The sequence below is a fragment of the Pelodiscus sinensis genome, chromosome 15 (genome assembly GCF_052426305.1).
Source record: "Pelodiscus sinensis isolate ZL-2025 chromosome 15, ASM5242630v1, whole genome shotgun sequence".
NCBI classification, from domain to species: Eukaryota; Metazoa; Chordata; order Testudines; family Trionychidae; genus Pelodiscus; species Pelodiscus sinensis.
In genome coordinates, this window is record NC_143066.1 from 25,619,870 (window position 1) to 25,642,117 (window position 22,248).

Sequence of the window (22,248 nt, forward strand, 5' to 3'; positions counted from 1 at the left end):
CAAAATACATTTGAAATGTCTCCACATTCAAGACAAGGACTTGTACTTCCTTCAGAGTACAGGGTGCAAGACCAGTTTCCTGCCTTCCCCAAGGGGATGAGCATCTATCCAAAAATTTGAAGGAACCTGCTGTATCATCCTCTACAGATAGTGCCCCCCACAACCTATAACTGTGTGGACACCAACTCTACAGTAGTTCTATGTACCCATCACTCACCCCAATGCCGTAGTCCCACGAGATCCCTTTTGGTTCCAATGGCTGGACTCCTGTCCGATGACAGACTGTCCCACAACTCAGGCTGTGACTTCCCTGCACTTTGTCCGCTATCACCCAAACCTTCAAAAGAGAGGGAATAAAATGTGTTTCACACACAGCTCTCCTCCCTGGAAACAAAACCCAGGGACATCCCCCCATCTCACTCATAGAAACACACAGTGGCTACACTGGCCCCAAATTCCGGAAAAGGGATGCAAAGCAGGTAAGTCAGAATAGGGAAATCCGCGGGGGATTTAAATATCCCCCGCGGATTTAAATAAACATGTCCGCCGCTTTTTTTCTGGCTTGGGGAAAAGCCGGAAAAAAGCGTCTAGACTGGCGCGATCCTCTGGAATAAAGCCCTTTTCCGGAGGATCTCTTATTCCTACTTGAAAGAGAATAAGATTCCTACTTCCTTGAAAGTAGGAATAAGAGATCCTCCGGAAAAGGGCTTTATTCCGGAGGATCGCGCCAGTCTAGATGCTTTTTTCCGGCTTTTCCCCAAGCCGGAAAAAAAGCGGCGGACATGTTTATTTAAATCCGCGGGGGATATTTAAATCCCCCGTGGATTTCCCTATTCTGACTTACCTGCTTTGCACCCCTTTTCCGGAATTTGGGGCCAGTGTAGACGTAGCCAATGACTAGATGCAGTGACCTTGCTTAGAGCAAAACAGCTCTAATTTGGGCAATGAGAAACTCAAACGTCCCTATACAAGTGAGACTCAGGGATGCAGATTAGCAGTCAACACGTTCCCAGTGCCACTTCCCAAGGAGGGTTTACAATACGTGCTGTTTGCTCGGCCTCAGCGGGACAGCAGAAGTCTGCGTTACCATTTCAGAATTCTTTCTCAGGTTGACAGGATGCTGGCATGTGAATCCCTGTCTTGTGGAGGGAAACGTGTCTGGAAACCGCTGTTCACTGACGATTTAGCCATGTCACTCATAACTCGTGAAATGCAAAGTTTAATACATACCTGATCCAGGGGTCCTACAGAAACTTTACGGATATTATTGGAAACATGGTCCCACTGAGATCCTTGAGGGTAGCTTGGTGTGATTCCCTGACGGTACCAGAGATTACCTATAAACAGATCAATTAAACCCGATGAAGAGAAGGATGCTCTTTAAGTCAGAGCTCGGGAATTCTGCTCACATAGGATGAGCCCACAGCATGTAAGCTATGAAAGCTGCATTGTCCCTCTCTCAATATATAAAACTAGCTGGACTTATCCGGCGTTGATCAGGAAACCGGAGGAACAAAATTCAGAAAATTTAGGAAAGGAGGGAACCCTGAGACAGGGGACCCTCAGAGCCACAGACCCTGGGAGCTTACAGACTTAAAGGTCAGAAGGGACCATTATGATCATCTAGTCTGACCCCCTGCACAATGCAGGCCACGGAATCTCACCCACCCCCTCCTAGAATAATCCTCTCACCTATATCTCAGATATTGAAGCCTTCAAATACTGATGGCTCCTGGCCCACATCTGACCCTCTGAGAGCAGCAGGACCCTCCTGCCCCCGGGACCGAGCCCCCAGCCCCCAGGAGAACAGTACACAGTCATGCGGCCAGTAGCAAGGGGACTTCTCTTTGCAAAGTTGGCTCAGGGATCCACCTGCCCTGCCTTGGCAAGCAAAAGCTCACATCTAACCCCGATGGCTGGAACCAGACCCAGAAGAGCCCCACTCACTGTATGAACAGCAGCCGGCTGGCTTCACAGCCGTGTAACGCGTCGAGCGTTTAACCCGGCCCCTCCGCCCTGCGCTGCAGCAGGCGCACGGATTCCTTCTGCTCGGATAAGCCCAGCGAGCTGAGCAGAAAGGCTGGCTGGCTTTGGTTTTGGTTTCTGGGGAGCGGGGGGTATGTGGCAAATGGGGAGCAACCCTGGGTGAAGGGGAGATTACATGCAGGAGGGGCGCCCCAGTTCGCGCCCAGGGCCGCAGTTGCCGCAGGGGGCAGGGCAGGACCCTGATCGGGTCCAAAAGTACCTTAAAACCTTCTCCTGGATGAAAGGTTACCCCATGCAAAGTTTGGTTGCGGTAGCTCTTATAGTGTCCAAGGGTATGTCTACAGTACCCTCCTAGTTCGAACTAGCGGGGTAATGTAGGCATACCGCACTTGCAAATGAAGCCCGGGAAATGCATAAGCGGGGAGCCGCCATTTTTAAATCCCCGCTTATTCGAACCCCGTGTAGTGGAACAAGGTGTACCGGTAGTTCGGAATAGGAACCTAGTCCGAACTACCTAGTTCGAGCCCCGTGTAGCCGCGCTACACGGGGTTCGAACAAGCGGGGATTTAAAAATGGCGGCTCCCCGCTTATGCAAATGAAGCCCGGGAAATTCAAATGCCGGGCTTCATTTGCAAGTGCGGTATGCCTACATTACCCCGCTAGTTCGAACTAGGAGGGTAGTGTAGACATACCCCAAGATATTAGCGCACAAACATACAAACATTCTCCTTTATATATAGAGAGAGAATAAACTTCCTGTGGGACAACATTGCCATGCCCCCAACTCCAAGCCCAGAACACACCCCACCACCTGAATGCGGCCTCTTGGCATGCTACCAGCTCCGCTGGCAGGCTTGCCTGCTGACTGGCCTCTTCGCCCGCAGCCCTACTGGGGCTGCAGTCCCTCTAGCCCATATGCAGGAGTGTGGACCCCCCCCCCCCCATGGCTCTCCAAGTAAGTGTGAGGCCAGGGCGGCGTGTTGCCCCAGCCTCACTTCCCCGTGCTCTGGCTGGGCGGGGGGAGCGGAAGGCTCTGAGAGCTGCGCTGCCTCTCCCCTGCCACCTCCCCGGGTGTGGGAGCAGTGAGGTCTCCCTCTCTCTGGTGCTCCAGGAGGCTGAACCCCCTCCCTAGCCCCTCCACACACACCCCTAGGTCAGGGGCAGAGCAGGGGCTGGCACACTGTGGCCCAGACCTGCCCGGCAGTGGGGTGGGGAGGTGAGCCAGGGCAGCCTCAGCCCTGGTCTCTCCCCAGTGTCTGGGGGCGGGGGGGGGGGGGGGAGAGAAAGAGCCAGGGCGTGGCCCTCCCCGGTGGCATGGGGGAAGGGGAGAACAGCTGCCCCAGGCCTTCCCTCGCTGAAAGGGGGGCTGGCAAGCATAGCGAGCAGGGGGCACAGTCCCCTAGTTTAATTACACATCGTAAGAGATCAGCAGTTAGGATTCCACAGAAGAAAACGAAGCATTATTACACCTTTTCACTAATGTGTGGAACTTAATATTTACGTTTACCCTTTTATAACCTTCCTGTATAAAGGTGCACAGTGCCCCCTAATCTATAAAGACCCTTGGGGAAAAGGCCACGCATTATAGTTTACAAAGACCAATGCATACCACTGACAGTGCCGAAGTAAAGCAACAGGAAAAAAAAAAGAGTTCTCTCACACAGGATACTGTGCAGTTAAATAGTGATAGAGATGTAGCCGTGTTAGTCTGGTGTAGCTGAAACAAAATACAGGACTATGTAGCACTTTAAAGACTAACAAGATGGTTTATTAGATGATGAGCTTTCGTGGGCCAGACCCACTTCCTCAGATCAAATAATTATTTGATCTGAGGAAGTGGGTCTGGCCCACGAAAGCTCATCATCTAATAAACCATCTTGTTAGTCTTTAAAGTGCTACATAGTCCTGTATTTTGTTTGTGCAGTTAAAGGTTTCTTTCTTTTGTGAAAGGATCCTTTTGTTTTGTCTAATGACAATGCACCAGTTTGTTTGCTACGGATGTTGTGTATGCTTTGATGCAAGCCGTTCTGTCTGAAGGTTTGCATGCTCTGGGGTTTCTGGCAAAGCTCCTCCAGGCAGTAAGAAATGTAACTTTACCCCTTTTCCAGATCATGTATGCATATGTTCAGTAGTACTAGCAGGCTTAAATCTAAAGGAAGTACTTCACACAACACACAGGCAACGTGTGGAACTCCTTGCCGGAGGATGTTGTAAAGCCCAAGACTGTAACATAGTTAAAAAAAGAGCTAGATACATTAATGGAGTTAGGTCCATGAATGGCCATTTCCTAGGATGGGCAGGAACGGTGTCCCTAGCCTCTGTTTGTCTGAAGCTGGGAATGGGTGAAAGGGGATGACTTGCTTGATGATACCTGTTCTGTTCATTCCCTTTGGGGCACCTGGCATTGGCTACTGTCTAAAGACAGGAGACTGGACTAGACGGTCTGACCCAGCATGGCCATTCTTATGTTCTGAACTTTCTTCTTTGCGACAGTCTAACAAGCAGTAACAAAAGAAAGCTACAGATGCCATGTCCATGTTATCTATGGTACTAGCTATGTCAAATTCAACCTTAGGAGTGCAGTAAGTATCCTTTAGGTCACCCAGGCCATTATGGTGCCAAAGCCAGGCTATCACCTCTGAACACACAGAGAACCAGAACCTCAGGTGCTGTAACCGAGCATAGGTCCACAAACTTAAGTGCAGCAAAGCCATTTTACACTTGTGGAGGATATGGCCCAGGATCTTGTTTTAAAACAGTCAGATTTCTGAGACCTTGTCAATCTGAGTCCTTGTCATTTAAAACTCACCATTTTTATCCACTGCCAACACAGATGTCCGTCCTACTGAGACTTGTTTTAACTTTTGTTTTGGAGGTGAAGGAATATGGTACCAACAGTCACCTAAAAGTTCGAAAAATCAATAAACAGGACATTAAGAAACCAGCACTAAGAACACTATTGTCATCGGCCAAAGAAAGCTTTGAGTTCAGAGGCCACAGGGGTGGGAGCAACAGAAATACCTGGCTGTATAAGGCAGGAGTGAGTCCCAGCAGAGGGAACCAAAAAATCTTTCAGCAGGACTGGCTGAAATGAAGAGTGCTGGTCTAAAAGTGAAGTACACCCAAAGCACTAATCTCCATTTGAATGACACACAATGGCTGTGTCTACACTGGCATGAATTTCCGGAAATGCTTAAAACGGAATACTATTCTGTTTTCAGTTTTTCCGGAAAAGCAGCGTCTACATTGGCAGGCTGCTTTTCCGGAAAAGCCCTTTTCCCGGAAAAGCGTCTGTGGCCAATGTAGATGCGCTTTTCCGGAAAAGAGCCCCGATCGCCATTTTCGCGATCGGGGCTTTTTTCCGGAAAAGACTACTGGGCTGTCTACACTGGCCCTTTTCCGGAACAGTGTTCTGGAATAAGGACTTATGCCCGAGCGGGAGCAGAATAGTTTTTCCGGAATAGCGGCTGATTTTGTACAGTAGAGCATCGTTGCTTTTCCGGAAATTCAAGGGCCAGTGTAGACAGCTCGCAGCTTATTCCGGAAAAGCGGCTGATTTTCCGGAATAAGTAGCCCAGTGTAGACACAGCCAGTGAGAATACCTAGCACGGACATGGCACTTTTCACTGGTAGATCTCAAAGCACTTCACAAAGAATGTCAGTATAGTTATCCCCAGGGCTCACTGAACCGCAGCGAGCCCTGCTCGCCAGCCGCACTGTACGGCGATCTGCACATGCGCAGATAGTTCTGCGCATACGCAGATCACCCAAACCCAGCTCTTCCGGGTTGCAATCTACTCGCCATGGGCGAGTACATTGCATTATTTGTCGAGCCCTGGCTAGCCCCATTTGACACCTGGGAAAACTGAGATACCTAGTGATAAATTAAAGTATGGAAACCTGTTTAGTTTTCCAACTCCTTTTGTACTTCTTACAAGCATAACACTGTCCCAACTCAGAACCCTGCACATTGAGGTGGGCTGACTGCTAGATGGTTTTCTACCCTGACTATCTCCAGAGTTTGGCCTGGAGAACTTAAAGGATTGTTGTTGACCCATGTGAAATGGCACTGCCTTGCGGGCATGGCTAGTTAAAATGTCTCTTGGTATTCCAAGAAGTTACCCAAATACATTGCTTACAAAAAGAAACTCATCCAAGGCTTTATAAACATCAACTAAATTTCTAAACGCTTCCTAATGCAACTTAACATAAGTGAGGCTGAAGCTGTTTAGTTTGTATCAGCTGCACGCTCTCTTAAAGCCCTGGCTGGATTGATTTAGTTGGGACTGGTCCTGCCTTGGATAGGGGGCTGGGCTTGATGACCTTCTGAGGTCTCTTCCAGCTCTATGATTCTATTACACTGAAAAGTCTCAGCCCTGTGCTTGTTCAGCTCACTACATCCTTCCTGTAAGAAAACCGGTCCTGTTAAACAGCACTTACCTGCAGGTTTTTTTGGAGACACTGAACCCCGGTAGAAGGTAGAGCCATCTCTCGCCACAGCCCAGACCTGGTGAAATGCCCCAATTGAGACAGACATGAAGGGCTGATCTGTTCCAACGTGAAGCCATGACGTTCCCTAGCGAATGACAAAGAACGGCTTTGTAAACGTGCACCTGTTGCAGAACTGAATGACAGTCTGTGTGCTGGCTGATCAGCACCTCATGGGAAAAATCCTAATGAATGCAATTAGTTCTGAAGACTAATTTTTATAGAACCTTATATGACTTAACAAGCAGAGGTCTTTCTCTGGTTTGTTTAAATTAGGCTAGAGCAGGGATGTAATCTTTTGTTCAGTTCCACAGGCCTGTTCTGCAGCAGCATTATGACTTTAGTTATATCTAACAGTACAACTCATGACAGGGAACTGGTAGGGAAAAAAACCCCAGGAAATATATTTTTGAAAATCTTTACGCTGTTTTTTCCAAAAGTTCACGTTATCCATGTTTAAATTTTTTTTAAAAAGGAAACGTTTCTACCAATTCTAGCAATGGCTTTTGCAAATTGAGTGCACATTTGGTTCCCATCCTGTAAAGCACCTACACACATGCGTAATATCAAAGGAGTGTCCCAGGTTGCACTGGGCCTTTAAGGGTATGTCCATACTGCACACTTCTTATGGCAGCATGTGGAGTACATTCCCGACACCCTCTAACCCCCAGCACAGGGGAATAAAAGCATGCCAGAACCTTAGGCTGCGTCTAGATTGGCATGATTTTGCACAAATACTTTTAACGGAAACGTTTTTCTGTTAAAAGTATTTGCGCAAGAGAGCGTCTACACTGGCATGTGCTTTTGCGCAAAAGCATCCGTGCCAGTGTAGATGCTCTCTTGCGCAAGAAAGCTCCGATGGGCATTTTAGCCATCAGGCTTTCTTGTGCAAGAAATTAACGTTGCCTGTCTACACTGGCCTCTTGCGCAAGAACATTTGCGCAAGAGGGCTTATCCCTGAGTGGGAGCATTGGAGTATTTGCGCAAGAAGCACTGATTTCGTAAATCAGAACGTCAGTGTTCTTGCGCAAATACTTGCGGCCAATGTAGACAGGCGGCAAGATTTTGCGCAAAATCATGCCAATGTAGACACAGCCTTAGGGTATACACCCCCTATGGCTCTCTACACACCCAAGCAGGGATTTATACCTACATGCTGCTATTTTCAGTAATGGGGCACACTACTCCCTCCCTACTGCAAGACACTCCTGCATGGCTGCCCCTTGACATAGCATGTCTCTGCCATTGGTGGCTGCATGCTGTTTGATTTTCACTATGGTATATAGAATAGGTGTAGCTATAGGCTGTGCACAATGGGCTGCAGCCTAGATACAGCCTAAGAGGGTACTAGTCCAGCCCACCTATGTCTCATTAACAACCTCATAATGGGATCTAACAGAGGACAGCTGGCCTTGCTAAGAGCCAGAGGGGAGATGTAGTTCAGGGATTCAGCTGGTGCTGTAATGGACACCTAAGAGCTAAAGGGACAGAGCGATCAGTCTGGGAGCAGACCCACAAATTGGTCAGTGGCTGCTCTGGGCAGACACTGAAGTGGCCAGGCTGCAGGAGAACAGTATTCCAGGGAAGTCAGGCTAGAGGTTGACTTTTCTATACCAGAGCAGGGAAAAGAGGCCAAAAGGGGCAGCTTGGGAAGGGGCTGGAAACATGGCCCAGAGAGGGAGCTGAAGAAAAGCCAGGAAACTTTTTACTGGGACTTTTTTTAGTTGGCTTTTTGTTGATTCCAGAAGGGTAACTACAGGGCTAGTCCACATCTCCAGCACTGTCTGTCTATGAAGTTTATGAAGGATCCTGAGGCGCTGCTGGCCAGGAAGGGGCACTTGGGTGGCAGCTGCTATTACAAAGATTATTCACATGCTTAAGTACGCTAGGGGTTGGATGTCACTGTTTTGCAATCTCTATCATAGCCGGTAGGTAAATATGAACCTAGTATCTATACCGGGCAGTACAGATGTGCATGGCTCCTTATAAAAACACACAGCATGATACAAAGCCCACTGGAGTTAATGGAAAGGCTTCGGTGGGCATTCTATGGGGGCGTTAGCTTGGACAGGTTCCTGCCCTGAGTAGCTTAATGTCTAACGTCAGATGGCGATGCTAGCTATAATTTGAAAAGAAGGCAGGAGCAGACCCCTCAACGACTGAAGGGGAAGTAAAGGAAAGGGGTGTAAGGGAAATAGATGGGGCAGGAGAGAATAGCTATTCCAAGCACAGGAGGCAGCATGAAATCAAGAGGTAGGGAATGAGCATCATGCACTGTATGCGAAGGGGTGAAGCAGGAAAACAAGGCTGGGGGAGAACTGGAGAGACAAAAACCAGTGAAGGGATTTGAGGGGACACAGCGTGTGCAATGCACTTTAAATTATGTTTCTAGGAGAGATGCAGTAAGGAGAGTCTTACAGCTGGATTTTGCTGTGTTACTCCAAGTCTGCACAGCACGTCTCCCTTGTCGCTAACTGCCCAGAGTGCTATCAATTCTTCTTGGTCTGCCGCCGAGCTAGGGATTATGGTGATGTCCCACAGGGTGATGGGAGGCACTTCCAGCCAAGGTCCGTTGGTGATTATTTTACATTTCCTAGAGAGAAAAACCCCACAACTTTTTAGGCGGACACACTTCCTGTGAGTGAACTTGTGACCATGTTGACAGAGTAAGTTAAACTCAAAGGCCTGGAGAAACCCTCAAATCCTTCCATTAAATGGATGCTATGAAACTAGAGCTCCCACGAAATTAAAGTTTCTGGTGGCAACCCACTTTCAAACCAACTAGATCTGTGAATCCACGTGGAAATTTGAGGCACTAGACAAAGGAGAACGTTTGTTGAGGTTTCTTTTTCAAGAGCAACTTAATTTAAAAAAAAAAAGAGAGATCCTTTTAGAAGTAGGGATGTGAAAGCTTAACCGTGTAAATGCTTAATTGATAAGCCTGAGCTTATCGTTTAATGTTCAGTCACATGCAGGTTCCCGCCCTGCTCCTGGGGTGTCAGCTGCTATCCCACACTGCTACCTCTCATAGGGTATGTCTACACTACCCCGCTAGTTCGAACTAGCGGGGGTAATGTAGTCATCCGCAGTTGCAAATGAAGCCCGGGATTTGAATTTCCCGGGCTTCATTTGCATGAAGCCGGCCGGCGCCATTTTTAAATGCCGGCAGTTCGAACCCCATGCCGCGCGGCTACACGCGGCACGGAGTAGCTAGTTCAGATTAGGCTTCACGCGGCACGGAGTAGCTAGTTCGGATTAGGAAGCCTAATCCGAACTAGCTACTCCGTGCCGCGTGTAGTCGCGCGGCATGGGGTTCGAACTGCCGGCATTTAAAAATGGCGCCGGCCGGCTTCATGCAAATGAAGCCCAGGAAATTCAAATCCTGGGCTTCATTTGCAACTGCGGATGACTACATTACCCCCGCTAGTTTGAACTAGCGGGGTAGTGTAGACATACCCATACAGAGACAGGAGAGCAGAGAGGCAGCTGGTGTGCACCAGGAGCCAGCTTACAAACTGGTTCCTGGTGTGCACTGAGTCCCAGGGAGCTGGCTGCTGCCCCAGGTTGCAGGTGCAGTAACCGTGTACCCACTCAGTTTTTCAGCAGTTACAAGTTTACCCAATTACCTGCTTTTTAACATCTCTACTTAGAAGTCTGTGCCATGCTCCACTTTGCAGCCTACTTTTCTCAACCTAGAAGTTCAGGATAAAGAACATCATTTCATCACATTAGCAGGGGGAGTCCACTGCTGGGAGCATTCCCTCTTCTGATCCATTCCCTCCTCTGTACTGGCAGTGAGGCTTGACAGAGGAGGGGACCGTACTTGACAGAGGAGGGGACCATGATGGTAACACCGAGCATCTCCTGGGTGGGAGGCATGTTTGTTGGCTGGGGCTGGGAGCCTTCCTTTAAAACAGTAGAGAAAAACGGTTCTCTTGTAATGAGCTGGTACAGAAAGATGCAGTGTTCTAGTTTCCATAGGGAAATAAGAAGTGCTGCGAAGTAGGGAGGATACACTAGCCTTGACAAGGAGGAATGTCTCCCTCCATCCTGCCTGGGAACATAGGACATTTCTCCCTCCTCCAGCCAACAAATCCAGGATCTACCCTACGCAATCTCCTATTTGTTTTCCGTTCTAATTTGTACAACTGAAAGAATGAAGAACGTTTGGGCTCAAGGCATTTCTCAACCTGCCTCGGTTGTTATATTTGGCAGCTCCACGTAGTTCAATTGGATTCAATTTGTTACAGGATATAGAGCAGAACAGTTTGCAGCTCCAGGGGCCTTGCTTAGGGTGAGGAAGAGATGCCCGAGGGCCAAAACATTGAGGCTGTGTCTAGACTGGCAAGTTTTTTCCGCAAAATCATCTGATTTTACGGAAAAACTTGCCAGCTGTCTACACTGGCTACTTGAATTTCCAGAAAAGCACTGACGATCTCATGTAAGATCGTCAGTGATTTTCCGGAAATACTATGCTGCTCCCGTTTGGGCAAAAGTCTTTTTCCGAAAGACTTTTGCGCAAAAGGGCCAGTGTAGACAGCACAGTAGTGTTTTCCGCAAAAAAGCCCCGATCACGAAAATAGCGATCGGGGCTTTTTTGCGGAAAACCGCGTCTAGATTGGCCACGGACGCTTTTCCGGAAAAAGTGCTTTTGCGGAAAGCATCCTGCCAATCTAGACGTGCTTTTCCGAAAATGCTTTTAACGGAAAACTTTTCCGTTAAAAGCATTTTCGGAAAATCATGCCAGTCTAGACGTAGCCTGACTCTGCAGCCACAAAAACCACCACCGGTCTTAAATGTGTAGCTTCATAGTGCCTCCTTTGGAGGAGAGTTGGATAGCTTAGCACCAGAAAGTGGATGCAGAGTCAGGAGCGATTCAGAATTGCCCTAGATTTCCTTGGGGAAGAGCAGGAAGCAGCCCTGCTCAGGGCAGGATACAGTGATGGTTTGAGCTTTCCTGGCTCCATCCAATTACAGTAAAGCCTGGCTTAACTGGGGCTGGGAAGTCTTCTGTTGCCTAGTAAGTAGGTGGTGTCTGGTCACAGTTATAGGGGGGATTCTATCTGTCCGAGGGTTAAAGCCCTATTATGGGTACTGAAGTAGGTAGGAGTCCCAGTCACAGACCTTGGTGCTACAACACCCTGCCCTAGAAGCTTGCAAACGAAGCATAAGAAGCACAGGTTAGAAATGGTTACAAACAACCTATTGATCTAAACCTGAATTTCAACCTGGAGCAGCCCCTTCCCCGGCCATGGCGCGATGAGCCACAGCTGGAGGAGGGGCTGCTCAGGTCCTGCTGCGGGCAGCAGGGGCTGCTCTGGCCTGGCCCTACCTTGGGCATCAGGGGCTGCTCCAGGCTGGTTAACCAGTTACCTGGTAAGCTGCCTGCTCACTGGGTAACAGGTTAGCCTCTTGCATCCCTATTTCTAACATTTACTAATCTTTTAACCACCATTTATAAAGGGAGCTATAAAAGGGTCATCTTCCCCTTTAAAGGCTTAATAACTAGGCCCAGCCAATCCCAGTTACTAAGGCTTAGGTGAGTGGGTCTGATTCCCCTGCAAAGAGCAGCAGGGAGTGGAATACAGAGGCTCAGTGGAAATGGTGCGACACTTTGCAAAGGCTGAGAATGAAAAATGCAGTTTACATGGTTGCTAAAGCCATGGGCTGCCCTGCTAGAGATGGGTTCTTCAGTGAAGGTTTCATTGCTGTTGCCCTTTGTTAATCGAGGGATATTAAGGGACTAACCAGTATGTCAGAATTCTACACTTTATATCCATTACTTAATCCCTTACCGGGCCCAGCGTCTTCGCCGTACGAAGTCCTTCATCGTCTTGTGGCCATGGTAAGATCTGCCAAAGATAGGTAGTTTAATGCAGGTTTGAGAGGACTCGGACGTACCTCACACCTCAGCAATAGCCTGTCAGCGCTGACTCTGTTTCTGCCCAGTGTTATTTTCCATGCATCTGTTTTCTAAAAAGCGCTACCTCACACCACACACTGTTGTGAGGATACCAAGCTTGGCTTGCAACTATAAATAACTATCCATCCTGGAGACCGCACTGCCACTTGAGAGTATTGGTGCACTCTTAGGCTATGTCTACACTCGCGGCAGAAATATGCAAATGAGGCTAAGCGTGGAATATCGCCGAGCCTCATTTGCATACCTAATGAGCTACCATTTTTGCAGAAGAGGCTCTTGCACCCAAAGAAACTGTCTACACTGCCCCTTCTTGCGCAAGAAAACCCCCTCTTGCGCAATGCCGTTATTCTTGAAAATAATCAGCGTAACGGCATTGCGCAAAAGGGGTTTTCTTGCACAAGAAGGGGCAGTGTAGACAGCTCCTTCTGGCACAAGAGCCTCTTCTGCAAAAATGGCGGCTCATTAGGTATGCAAATGAGGCTCAGCGATATTCCATGCTTAGCCTCATTTGCATATTTCTGTCGCAAGAAGCCGCAAGTGTAGACATAGCCTTATTTTGCTGTGTGGGACTTACATTTCACCCTTCTACCACAAACACCATGGACAGCAATACTTCAAATCCATACAAGACTGATTGTCAGCAGCTCTCCCCCTTGTTTTGCGAAGGGGGAAATCAAGGCACAGATACCACCATTAAAGTATAGCTGAAGTGCAAATCAATTAGTTTTAATAATTGCTTGCAGTGCTGTTGTAGCCAATCAGGTGTTAGCCTGGCAGGACCATGCCAAGTTTATTAGGAACAAGAAGGTAATTCCTTACGCTGGAAAGTCTGCTGCATACTGCCAGCCTTCCCGATCAGTTCCACCTGAAATGTTGAAATCGATATACCAGTCAGACACCTAGAATCAGAAGGATAATGTTAATAGGCGCAAAACAGAAAGTGAAGGCACAGCAGGGAGCTCACCTATCACCATGGTGGCCAAACTGTTCTGAAGCAGTAACTGCTGTAGCGAACGAGCCACATTCAACTGCCAAATGGCCACATGTGGCTAGTGGCTAACGTGCTGGACACCACGGACATATCACCTCTTCTTTGCCACCCTTTGCACTGTAATTGCTTGTATGGCATGTTCTAAGAACAATACTTACAGTACAACTTTGCCTACTGAGAACACCTTCCAAATCCCCAAGTACTTTAGAAACATTCAAGGTGGGATTCACAAATAAGATAAAGAGGAATTGGGTTGGTGGTGGGGGAGGACAATTAATCTGCTATTGCTAGGACACCGGGAAGATTATCTCCACTCTACCAATAGGGAAACCTGAGGTTAAAGTAACAAACAGCAGGTCAGTGGTAGAGCCAGGAATAAAAAATCTCCTCACATTCAGTAACAGGGCCATCCTGTTTTTTTTTAATATATAAATAAAAACAGAAAAAAAATATTTCAAGACAAAATTTACCCAAGACCATTGTGGCGATGGAGGCTTTGTGTTAACTTTTGTGCATTCTTGTAAGCCAGATGCATCACTCCACATGTATCTGTCTGTGGGCAGCCCTCTGCAAATGCAAGGAACGAAGAGTCAGTGACAGCGACAGAAGGATAAAAGATAAAGCTCTTCACTCCTCCCTCGCACTTCCCACATCTACACACTGGACACAGTCTTCAATCATTAGACCCTCTTAAAGCAGGGACTGAAATGAAACAGGTTTGCTCTGCAGCAGAGTTGCCTGCCAAACACTGATCAAAGATCTCCAAAACCTGATTTACTGACTTCCATTTTCATGACACTCCAGTGTCGTTAGATAATTATTAAATATTGTTATTAAATGCAGTATCCAGAAGTCCCATTCAGAATCAGAAACCCCTCGTGCTTAGCACTGCACAACACACACAGGAAGACAGCTCATGACTTGAAGAGCTTACGATCTATGACCTTAATCCTGTAATGCACTGCTTGCAGCTAGGTTTTGTGCCTTCCCAGAGCTGTGCTGCTGTGCAATGCACTGCAGAGCTGGGACGTACAAAGACATCCTTTAATGCAGGGCTGCTCAACACGTAGCCCGTGGTGTGATTTGGGCAGGGCTGAGATGGGAGCCAAAACAAAAAAGTAGTCAATATAATGGTCTTCTGTTGCTGTGTGTTTTAGTAGTTAAATTCCTGGACTGTCATTGCTCATTAAAAGTGCTTTCATATGAGTGGAAATCAGGTAAATACTGCATTTTATTATTATCAGCAGAACTGACTTAAATGGGGCCTGCATGTTGTGTATAGTCTTGCCTTAATCTTTGTATTCGTGCTTGTCAGTGAGAAAGAAGCTATTTGCATACATATTTGCATGTATCTGCAACCACACTTAAGTTGTGGCCCTCGGCATGTGCTGAGAGCATCATTGTGGCCCCTGGGGCTTCCAAAGTTGAGTAGCCCTGCTTTAACATATATTGACAAATCTAGCCTCTCAAAGCCCATACATCTGCTGCTCTCTCAATTTAACATTACGTGGTAGGGACTGCACCTACAATAAGTTTAAAAATACCCTGACATTTCACTTGACCATTATAAAAGCACACATTTACCTGCTGCTATATCCTGTAACTGGATTCCACCGCTGGTTCTCATAGATATAAACACATTTCACATCTGATTGCATGTAAATATTATCGGCACTGCTGGCCAATCCTGCAGGCAATAAACCACAGGGGTGAAAAGCAAAGTTTAATATTAAAGAAGAAGGTTGATAATGTTTAAAGTTTTTGCCTGGTGGAACGTTAATTCACTTTTTATTGATCATTTTTTAGCCAAAAATTACAAAACTAAAATGCACAGCCTACTTCCTCTGCAGAGTCTCAGATGGGTAATAGTGTTAGTCTATATCTGCAAAATCAACGAGGAATCCTGTGGCACCTTCAGCCATGTCTGTACTAGGAAACTATTTCATAATTACTAAAGTCAACTTAAGAACTCCCGATTTAACAAATTCAAACTAACGTGTCCTCACTACAGGGAAGCATCGAAATTAGTCTGAGGCAGGCTCCATTAATGTGGATGTGCTATCTCGGACTTAGAGCCCGGAGCTTTCCAGAGGCCAGTAAATCTGAATTAGTGGCACCAGAATGTCCATACTAACATTATTTCAAAATTGCTATTTTGGAATTAGTGGTACTCCTCATGAAAAGCAGGAGCACAGAGTTCAAATTCCATGGTAATGTGGATGTACTGCTTATAAATTCAAACTTGGGGATGTTATTTTGGAACAAAGTCCTAAGTGTAGACCAGGGCATAGAGACTAACAGATTTATTAGGGCATAATCTTTCGTGGGTAAAACCCACTTCATCAGATGAATTGGAGTGGAGTTTACAGAAGCATGGGTATATATAAGGGCAACAAAAGAAAGAGGGTACTTTTGTAAATGAGGCTAATCAAGTCAGGGTGAAAACAGCTCATCTAGAGCAGCTGGTGTAAAAATATGGCTATTAAGAGAGGGGAAATTGCCTTTGTAATGCGTTAACTACTTAAGATCCTTATTCAATCCTAAGTTAATAGTATCTGTAGAGATGGACTATCCAATCAGATCGTTCTACAGACTAGACACACTACGAAGATGAAGAACTGAAATGTTTGTTCTCCTGGTGTCATGTAGGAGGTTAGCTAGTGAATTTATACACCCTGCTAGAATAAAAGCGTGTCATTACCTTGAATGAAGCCGCCTCCATATCCACCAGTATAAACCCAGGCTGTGTGATCATAACCTATGCCCCACACAATGCCATGGCTGTTGCATTCTATCAGACGGAGATGCCCTCCAATCTGACGCCAAAACCTGCAGGGAAAGAGACAGGGTTTTACATCCGCTCCACAGTGGAGTCAGTAACAGCTCATATTCCCTGTCATTCACCTCAGCCCTGACTTAGGGAGGGTCGGAGGGCAGCTCAGTTGCTCGCTCATTCAGTATCCATCCAACCATGGAGATGGCGATAGATGCCAGTTAAGAACGCTCCTTTTGACTAGCTACTGCCAGTAGGGGGAGACAGCTTGGCTAGCGAGTCTGCAGCTCATCAAACACCCCATTTGCATCTAAGTTTAACTCTGAATTTCCTGTTTTGATGCCCTGATGGGCTGTTTGGCTAGGGTGCACCGGTGAGCATTTCCCTCGTTAATCGTGGATATCGGCCCTCGGAGTTCACTTCAACCTGAAGCTTTTCCTCTAGGAATTTCCTTGATTTAACACACATGGGTGGATGGTGCTCATATTGAACGGGGGGGGAGGCAGGAGCCCCGAGAGGATTCCTTCACCTTCTGCAGCAGCAGAGTCTTACTTTCACGTTCTGAAGAAGGGACAACCATGGCTGCAGTTCTGAGGAGGTGCCTAGCAGAGGGAAATCCTTCCCTGGGATTGAGCCCTGCTAGGGGTGGTGTCCCTCCAGGGAAGAGTATGGAAGGCAAAGGGACGGTGGAAAAACATGCCACTAGGGCAGGGGTGGGCAAAAGGGCCTCTGTGGACTGGATCCGGCCTGCCAAGCGGGTTGATCTGGCCCACAGAGGCCCTGCTGCTCCCGCACTCCCAGACCAGTTAGGACATGGGGGCAGGGGAGCGTGCGAAGCTTCCTCCCGCCCTGCCAGGAGCGCTTTGAAGCGCCATGTGATGCTTGCGGGGCGGGAGGAGACATCACGGGTTCCCCTGTCCCCAAGCCCTGATTGGCCTGGGAGTGGGGGAGCTGCGCGAAGTTTCCTCCACCTCCCCCGCCCTGCGAGGAGCGCGCGGCACTTCAAAGAGCTGTACACTCGCGCAGGGTGCAGGCAGGGCAAAGGAAGCTTCGCGCAGCTCCCCCGCCCCCAGGCCCTGATTGGCTTGGGGGTGGGGGAACGCACAAAGCCTCCTTCCGCCCTGTGAGGAGCATGTGGCACTTTGGCCTGGGGGTGGGGGCGAAGCCTCTTCCCACCCTACTAGGGGCATGGGTGCTTAGTGGGAAGAGGGGGCAAAGGAGCTCCCCCATCCCCAGACCAAACATGGGATGGGGAAGCCCAGAAGCATCCTGGCCCTGCCCCTTCTGATTTAGACCCTGCCTTTTCTGGGGCGGCCAAAACTTATTGCCCACCCCTGCACTAGAGGGTAGGGTGGAGTACAAAAGAAGAGCTGCTTTTACAGACCAGGAAGTGTGCAGAAGTACATAAGAGCACCAGAAACCAGCTAAGCTTTAGGGCCCCAGTGAAGCCCTGTCTTCCTCTCCCAGTAGGTCTACACCGCAGCTGGGAGGTGCGATTGCCAGCCAGGGTACACAGACTCTTGCTAGCACACGATAACAGCCCTCTGGTTAACTGAATCTGAGCCGCCATCCATGCTGCGCAATCCCTTTCCACGCTGCTATTATCGGCATGCTGTCTCCCGCACTAGGAATCGTACTGCCCAGCTGCGCTGTAAATGTACCCCAGGGGTTTTTAGGGCTTCATAATTCAGAAACACCTCGTGCAAGTCACTTCAAAGTTAAGAGCAAAAATTCTACTTGGCTTCACCTGCCAATCTGGAAGCCTTTGCTTTTGGATGACAGGGTCTGGGTGGCAATATCATGCTTAGACTAGAAACCCAACTCTTATCCTCAGGATCTCTCACCACTGCATGTGGGATTTTGAATTCCCTGACTTGGGTGCTAGTCAAATCTCAGCCCTCATGAATAGAATGTTTCGTTTACTCTAAAATGCTGTCCACTAATTTGTGCAGGAGAACTTAGCACCCAACCCTCACATGTCCCTCCTAATGAAATCAGATCGGAAGCCTGGCAAAATCTGGCCCAGAACATGCAGCTTGAGCGTGTGAACATCAAAACGGAGCCCAAGGAAACTTCATCTCACGTATGAAAAAGAAGGCAACTCCATGTCTATCTTCACCATTGGCTGACACCTACAGCATGCCAGGTGTTTCACACAGCAGATGTGGAAGTAAAGAAAATTCCATCTGCATGAAATGCCCTGTACTGAAGGGAACTTTGAAACCTTACATTTGGTCACAAGGCATCAGGTGTGGTGCAGCCTCCAATTCAGGACCTGGCTCGCTAACGAAGACGTCTCCTTTGCAGGTGACAGACCAGATGGCCTGGTGGGAGGGAGGGCCTTGAATCCGTCTGCTTTCACAGCAGGACATGCTCAGCAAAGCCAGCTATGATATCAGAAAGGAACAAAGAGCGAGAAGGGACATTTCACGGGGTGAACAAGTGGTTTTTGCTTCACCTTGGCCATGCAGTGCTAGAGAAAGGAGGATATCCTCACTGCCTACTCCACATTCCCAAGCAGAACCAGCAGAGTCCACATGAAAGGAGTCATGACCCATTGCTACAAGCATGGTTTTTCTTTCAGGATCCCCAGAGTGCTTCGCAATGTGTCCATGTATACACGTGTGTACATACGTATGTGCGCACATACCCATGCACAGTCAGCCGACACGTAGCCATCTTAGTGCCATAGCGACGAAATCAAGAGGATAACTAGCTCCATGCACAGTAGCGAAGGAAGGTTTTCCCTCACTGGCTTAAACTGTTTATTTGAGAAGTAAAATATTTACAAAGAGCTGAGCAAACCTTAGTAGTAAAGATCGTTTGAATGCCTGGAGCCCTGGCTACAGGCATTTTTTGTTAGTCTCTAAGGTGCTGCAGGACCATTCATAGTTTTTAAAGTTTTTTCAGTTACGGACTAACATGGCTACCCCTCTCAGACTCACACTCAACTCCATTTATCTGCTTCCAAAGAACAATAGAGCTCAGTTAATCCTGCCATGGTTCCCGTGGCCTTGTCTACATTTTAGAGGGGACAAAAATCCTGCAAGTGTGACCATGGGATTAGCTGCACCACTAGTCACTCTGGCATGAGCCCTAGTGGTGACATGCAGCTGCAGGTGTTTTCACCATGAGGTTAGGTAAGCTTGGGCTGAACTTCCTGTAGTGCTGGTGACACATCTAATCAGTTTTCCTAGTGCAGACATAGCCAAAGAGGCCAGAGGTTGCAAACCTGATGTTCAGACCTCACACAAACGAGGTTTTAGGGAAATCATTTCAGACAGAGCCACACTGAGAGAGCAAGTTGGCCGCGTTACCCAGTCGTGCATTTCTTGCTCCGTAGCCGCTGCTAGACGAATTGGCCACCGCTGTTTTGTCTTCTCGGGCGTGTAGAGCGCAAAGGAGTGTTTGGCATCATTCAGAACCTCCACGAGAATAGTGACTTCGTTCAGGAACACGTGGATGTACTGGACAATGCAAAGGGCAATTGGTGAACAAGGCAAATTCACATTCACCCTCCCCCACCACCAACACAATAGTGAGACTTTGCACAAATAGTCTGTGGCAAAGATGGCAGAAGGATTAACGTTCTGCTTAGGAGAAACCCTCATTGTGTTTGGGAGTTCTCATGCAATGGGATTAGCATTATAGCCCTGGATGCCTGAAATAACATCCACCCATCCCTACATACACACACACTCTTCCTCTTGCCAGTGTGTGTCAACCCGACCTCAGAGGGCCCTCTTGCTAGGCACCAAAGGCTGGTTCTTTTCCCGAGACCATTCAGTCTTTGGGCTGTCAACAAGATGGCTAGCTGATGTCAACCGATGGTGGCTTCCCCGCTGACAGCTGGATTATTTCTAACAGCCAGCAGAGAGAAAAGACTTTCATTTGCTACTGGGCCGGCTCAGAAGTGGTGACCTAGAGAGAACCCCCATATCTCAACACACATCTAGCCAGGGTTTTCCTCTTGTCAAACTGGACAGCAGCACCACCCTGAGCTACTCGCATGCACCTTTTTCTCCTCGTGGTGCAGATAGTAGATGAACAGAATGCTGTCACGCATGCCATCGTTCCCAGTGAACTGCTCCAGTGCCACTCGAACATCTGTCCATTTATGAGGCTTCCAGCTTCTCCACCACTGTAAGGTCCCAGTTTTAACCCAGACAGACTGTGGCGGAAACAAAATTACAAGGAGCTGCAAAGAGCTTTTTTGATTCCTCCCCTCTCCAAAATCCCTGGACTTATTGGGATAGACCAAAGGTCAGTCTAGCCTAGCATCCGGTCTCCAAACAGTGGCCAATGCCAGGTGTTGCAGAGAATGAACAGAACAGGGAATCATCAAGTGACCCATTCCCTGTCACCCATTCCCAGCTTCTGGCAAACAGAGGCGGGGGCATAATCATGCCTAACAGCCACTGATGGATCTATCCTCCATTAATATATCTAGTTCTTTTTTGAGCCCTCTTCTTCCTATACCACACCAAGGTGTTTCGATACAAGCAGACGATAATGTGATCGGATAAAGGCTAACAAAACTCTATAGCATGGAGGTGAGATGCCCCATTCAGAGTCACATAAGAATGGCCATACAGGGTCAGACCAAAGGTCCATGTAGCCCAGTATCCTGTCTTCCAACGGTGTCCAATGCCAGTTGCCCCAGAGGGAATGAACAGAACAGGTAATTGTGAAGTGATCCTTTTCCTGTCATCCATTTCCAGCCTCTGACAAACAGAGACTAGGGTCACCACCCCTACCCATCCTGGCTAATAGCCATTGATGGACCTAACCTCCATGAATGTATCTAGTTCTTTTTTGAACCCTGTTAAAGTCCTGGTCTTCACAACATCCTCTGGCAAGGTGCACTGTGTGAAGAAAAAACTTCCTTTGCTTGTTTAAAACCTGTACTTATTAATTTCATTTGGTGACCCCTAGTTCTTATATTATGGGAACAAATAAATAACTTTTCCTTATTCACATTTTCCTCACCACTCATGATTTTACAGTCCTCTATCATATCCTCCCCCCCCCCCGTCTTCTCTCTTCTAAGCTGAAAAGTCCCAGTCTTTTTAGTCTCTCTTCAAATGGCACCCGTTCCAAAACCCTAGCCATTTTTGTTGCCCTTTTCTGAACCTTTTACAATTCCAATATATCTTTTTTGAGATGAGGTGATCACATTTATATGCAGTATTCTAGATGTGGGAGTGTCATGGATTTATACAGAGGCAATAAGATATTCTCTGTCTTATTCTCTATCACTTTTTAAATTATTCCTAACATCCTCTTTGCTTTTTTGGCTGCTGCTGCACATCTGAGTGGGTGTTTTCAGATGTCACCACCTTGGAGAGTTTAAAAATCACAGATATTCTCTGACTAGGGGAAATGCAGCAGACTATTTCTAACTGAGGTTCAGAATTGAAGTGCTTTTAGCAAAATCACATATTAAAATTAATTAAAATGACAGACACCCAACTGTTCTGTATTAAAATCAATAAAAAAGTGATACTAGATAACTCAAGTCTCTTAGCAAGGGCAGGGTCAAAATCCCAGGCCAGTCACTGCTCTGCTCATTACAGCCAGAGCAAGCGGGTCCACAGCTCCAGAGCAAGCTGCTCGCTCCTGCCAACTCCAGCTCTGGGAAAAAACTGGAGGCAGCTGCCAAGCGGAAGGACCAATTCCACAACCCCAGGTTCTAGAGGTTGACTCCTGATCCATGACACCACCTGGAGGACCCACTCTCGCCTCAGACTTCTCCAGTCTTCCAGTGTATTCTCAAATGTTCTCTGTGACTGGCACCTTCTCTTTTATAATACTATAGATTAGAGTTAAAGGGAAGAAAACAGAAGAACTTTCACCTACCTGCTCAATAGCCTGCTCATAGTGTCTAAAGTTCTCCAGTTCCCGCTTGGTCCTTTCACTGAGCTGCTGAAAAATCTGCTTTCGCCATGCTGCCGTCTGCGCTGGACTGATAGACAGGGAAAGGGACTGCACAGAGCATAACAGACCTAATGCAGAACCATCAAGAGAAAGGGAACTTCAAAAACACAACTCAGTGACGTATTAGACGCTCAAGACACAAACGTGTCA

At 47.7% G+C, this 22,248-nt stretch overlaps 1 protein-coding gene across 1 annotated transcript in view; it reads right to left on the reverse strand.

Annotated features, from left to right (window-relative positions):
• The window catches only part of TECPR1 (tectonin beta-propeller repeat containing 1), a 52,221-nt gene that overhangs the window by 4,012 nt on the left and 25,961 nt on the right, over positions 1-22,248 (reverse strand). The window contains exons 11-24 of the mRNA XM_075899519.2: positions 22,021-22,166; positions 20,177-20,332; positions 19,479-19,628; positions 18,391-18,548; positions 16,090-16,217; positions 14,973-15,075; positions 13,859-13,955; positions 13,217-13,296; positions 12,270-12,326; positions 8,893-9,067; positions 6,427-6,562; positions 4,796-4,888; positions 1,231-1,337; positions 218-337 (exon numbers count right to left, since the gene is read on the reverse strand). Of these exons, the coding sequence (XP_075755634.2) occupies positions 218-337; positions 1,231-1,337; positions 4,796-4,888; positions 6,427-6,562; positions 8,893-9,067; positions 12,270-12,326; positions 13,217-13,296; positions 13,859-13,955; positions 14,973-15,075; positions 16,090-16,217; positions 18,391-18,548; positions 19,479-19,628; positions 20,177-20,332; positions 22,021-22,166 (1,706 nt within the window). The remainder of the gene's footprint in view (positions 1-217; positions 338-1,230; positions 1,338-4,795; positions 4,889-6,426; positions 6,563-8,892; positions 9,068-12,269; positions 12,327-13,216; positions 13,297-13,858; positions 13,956-14,972; positions 15,076-16,089; positions 16,218-18,390; positions 18,549-19,478; positions 19,629-20,176; positions 20,333-22,020; positions 22,167-22,248) is intronic.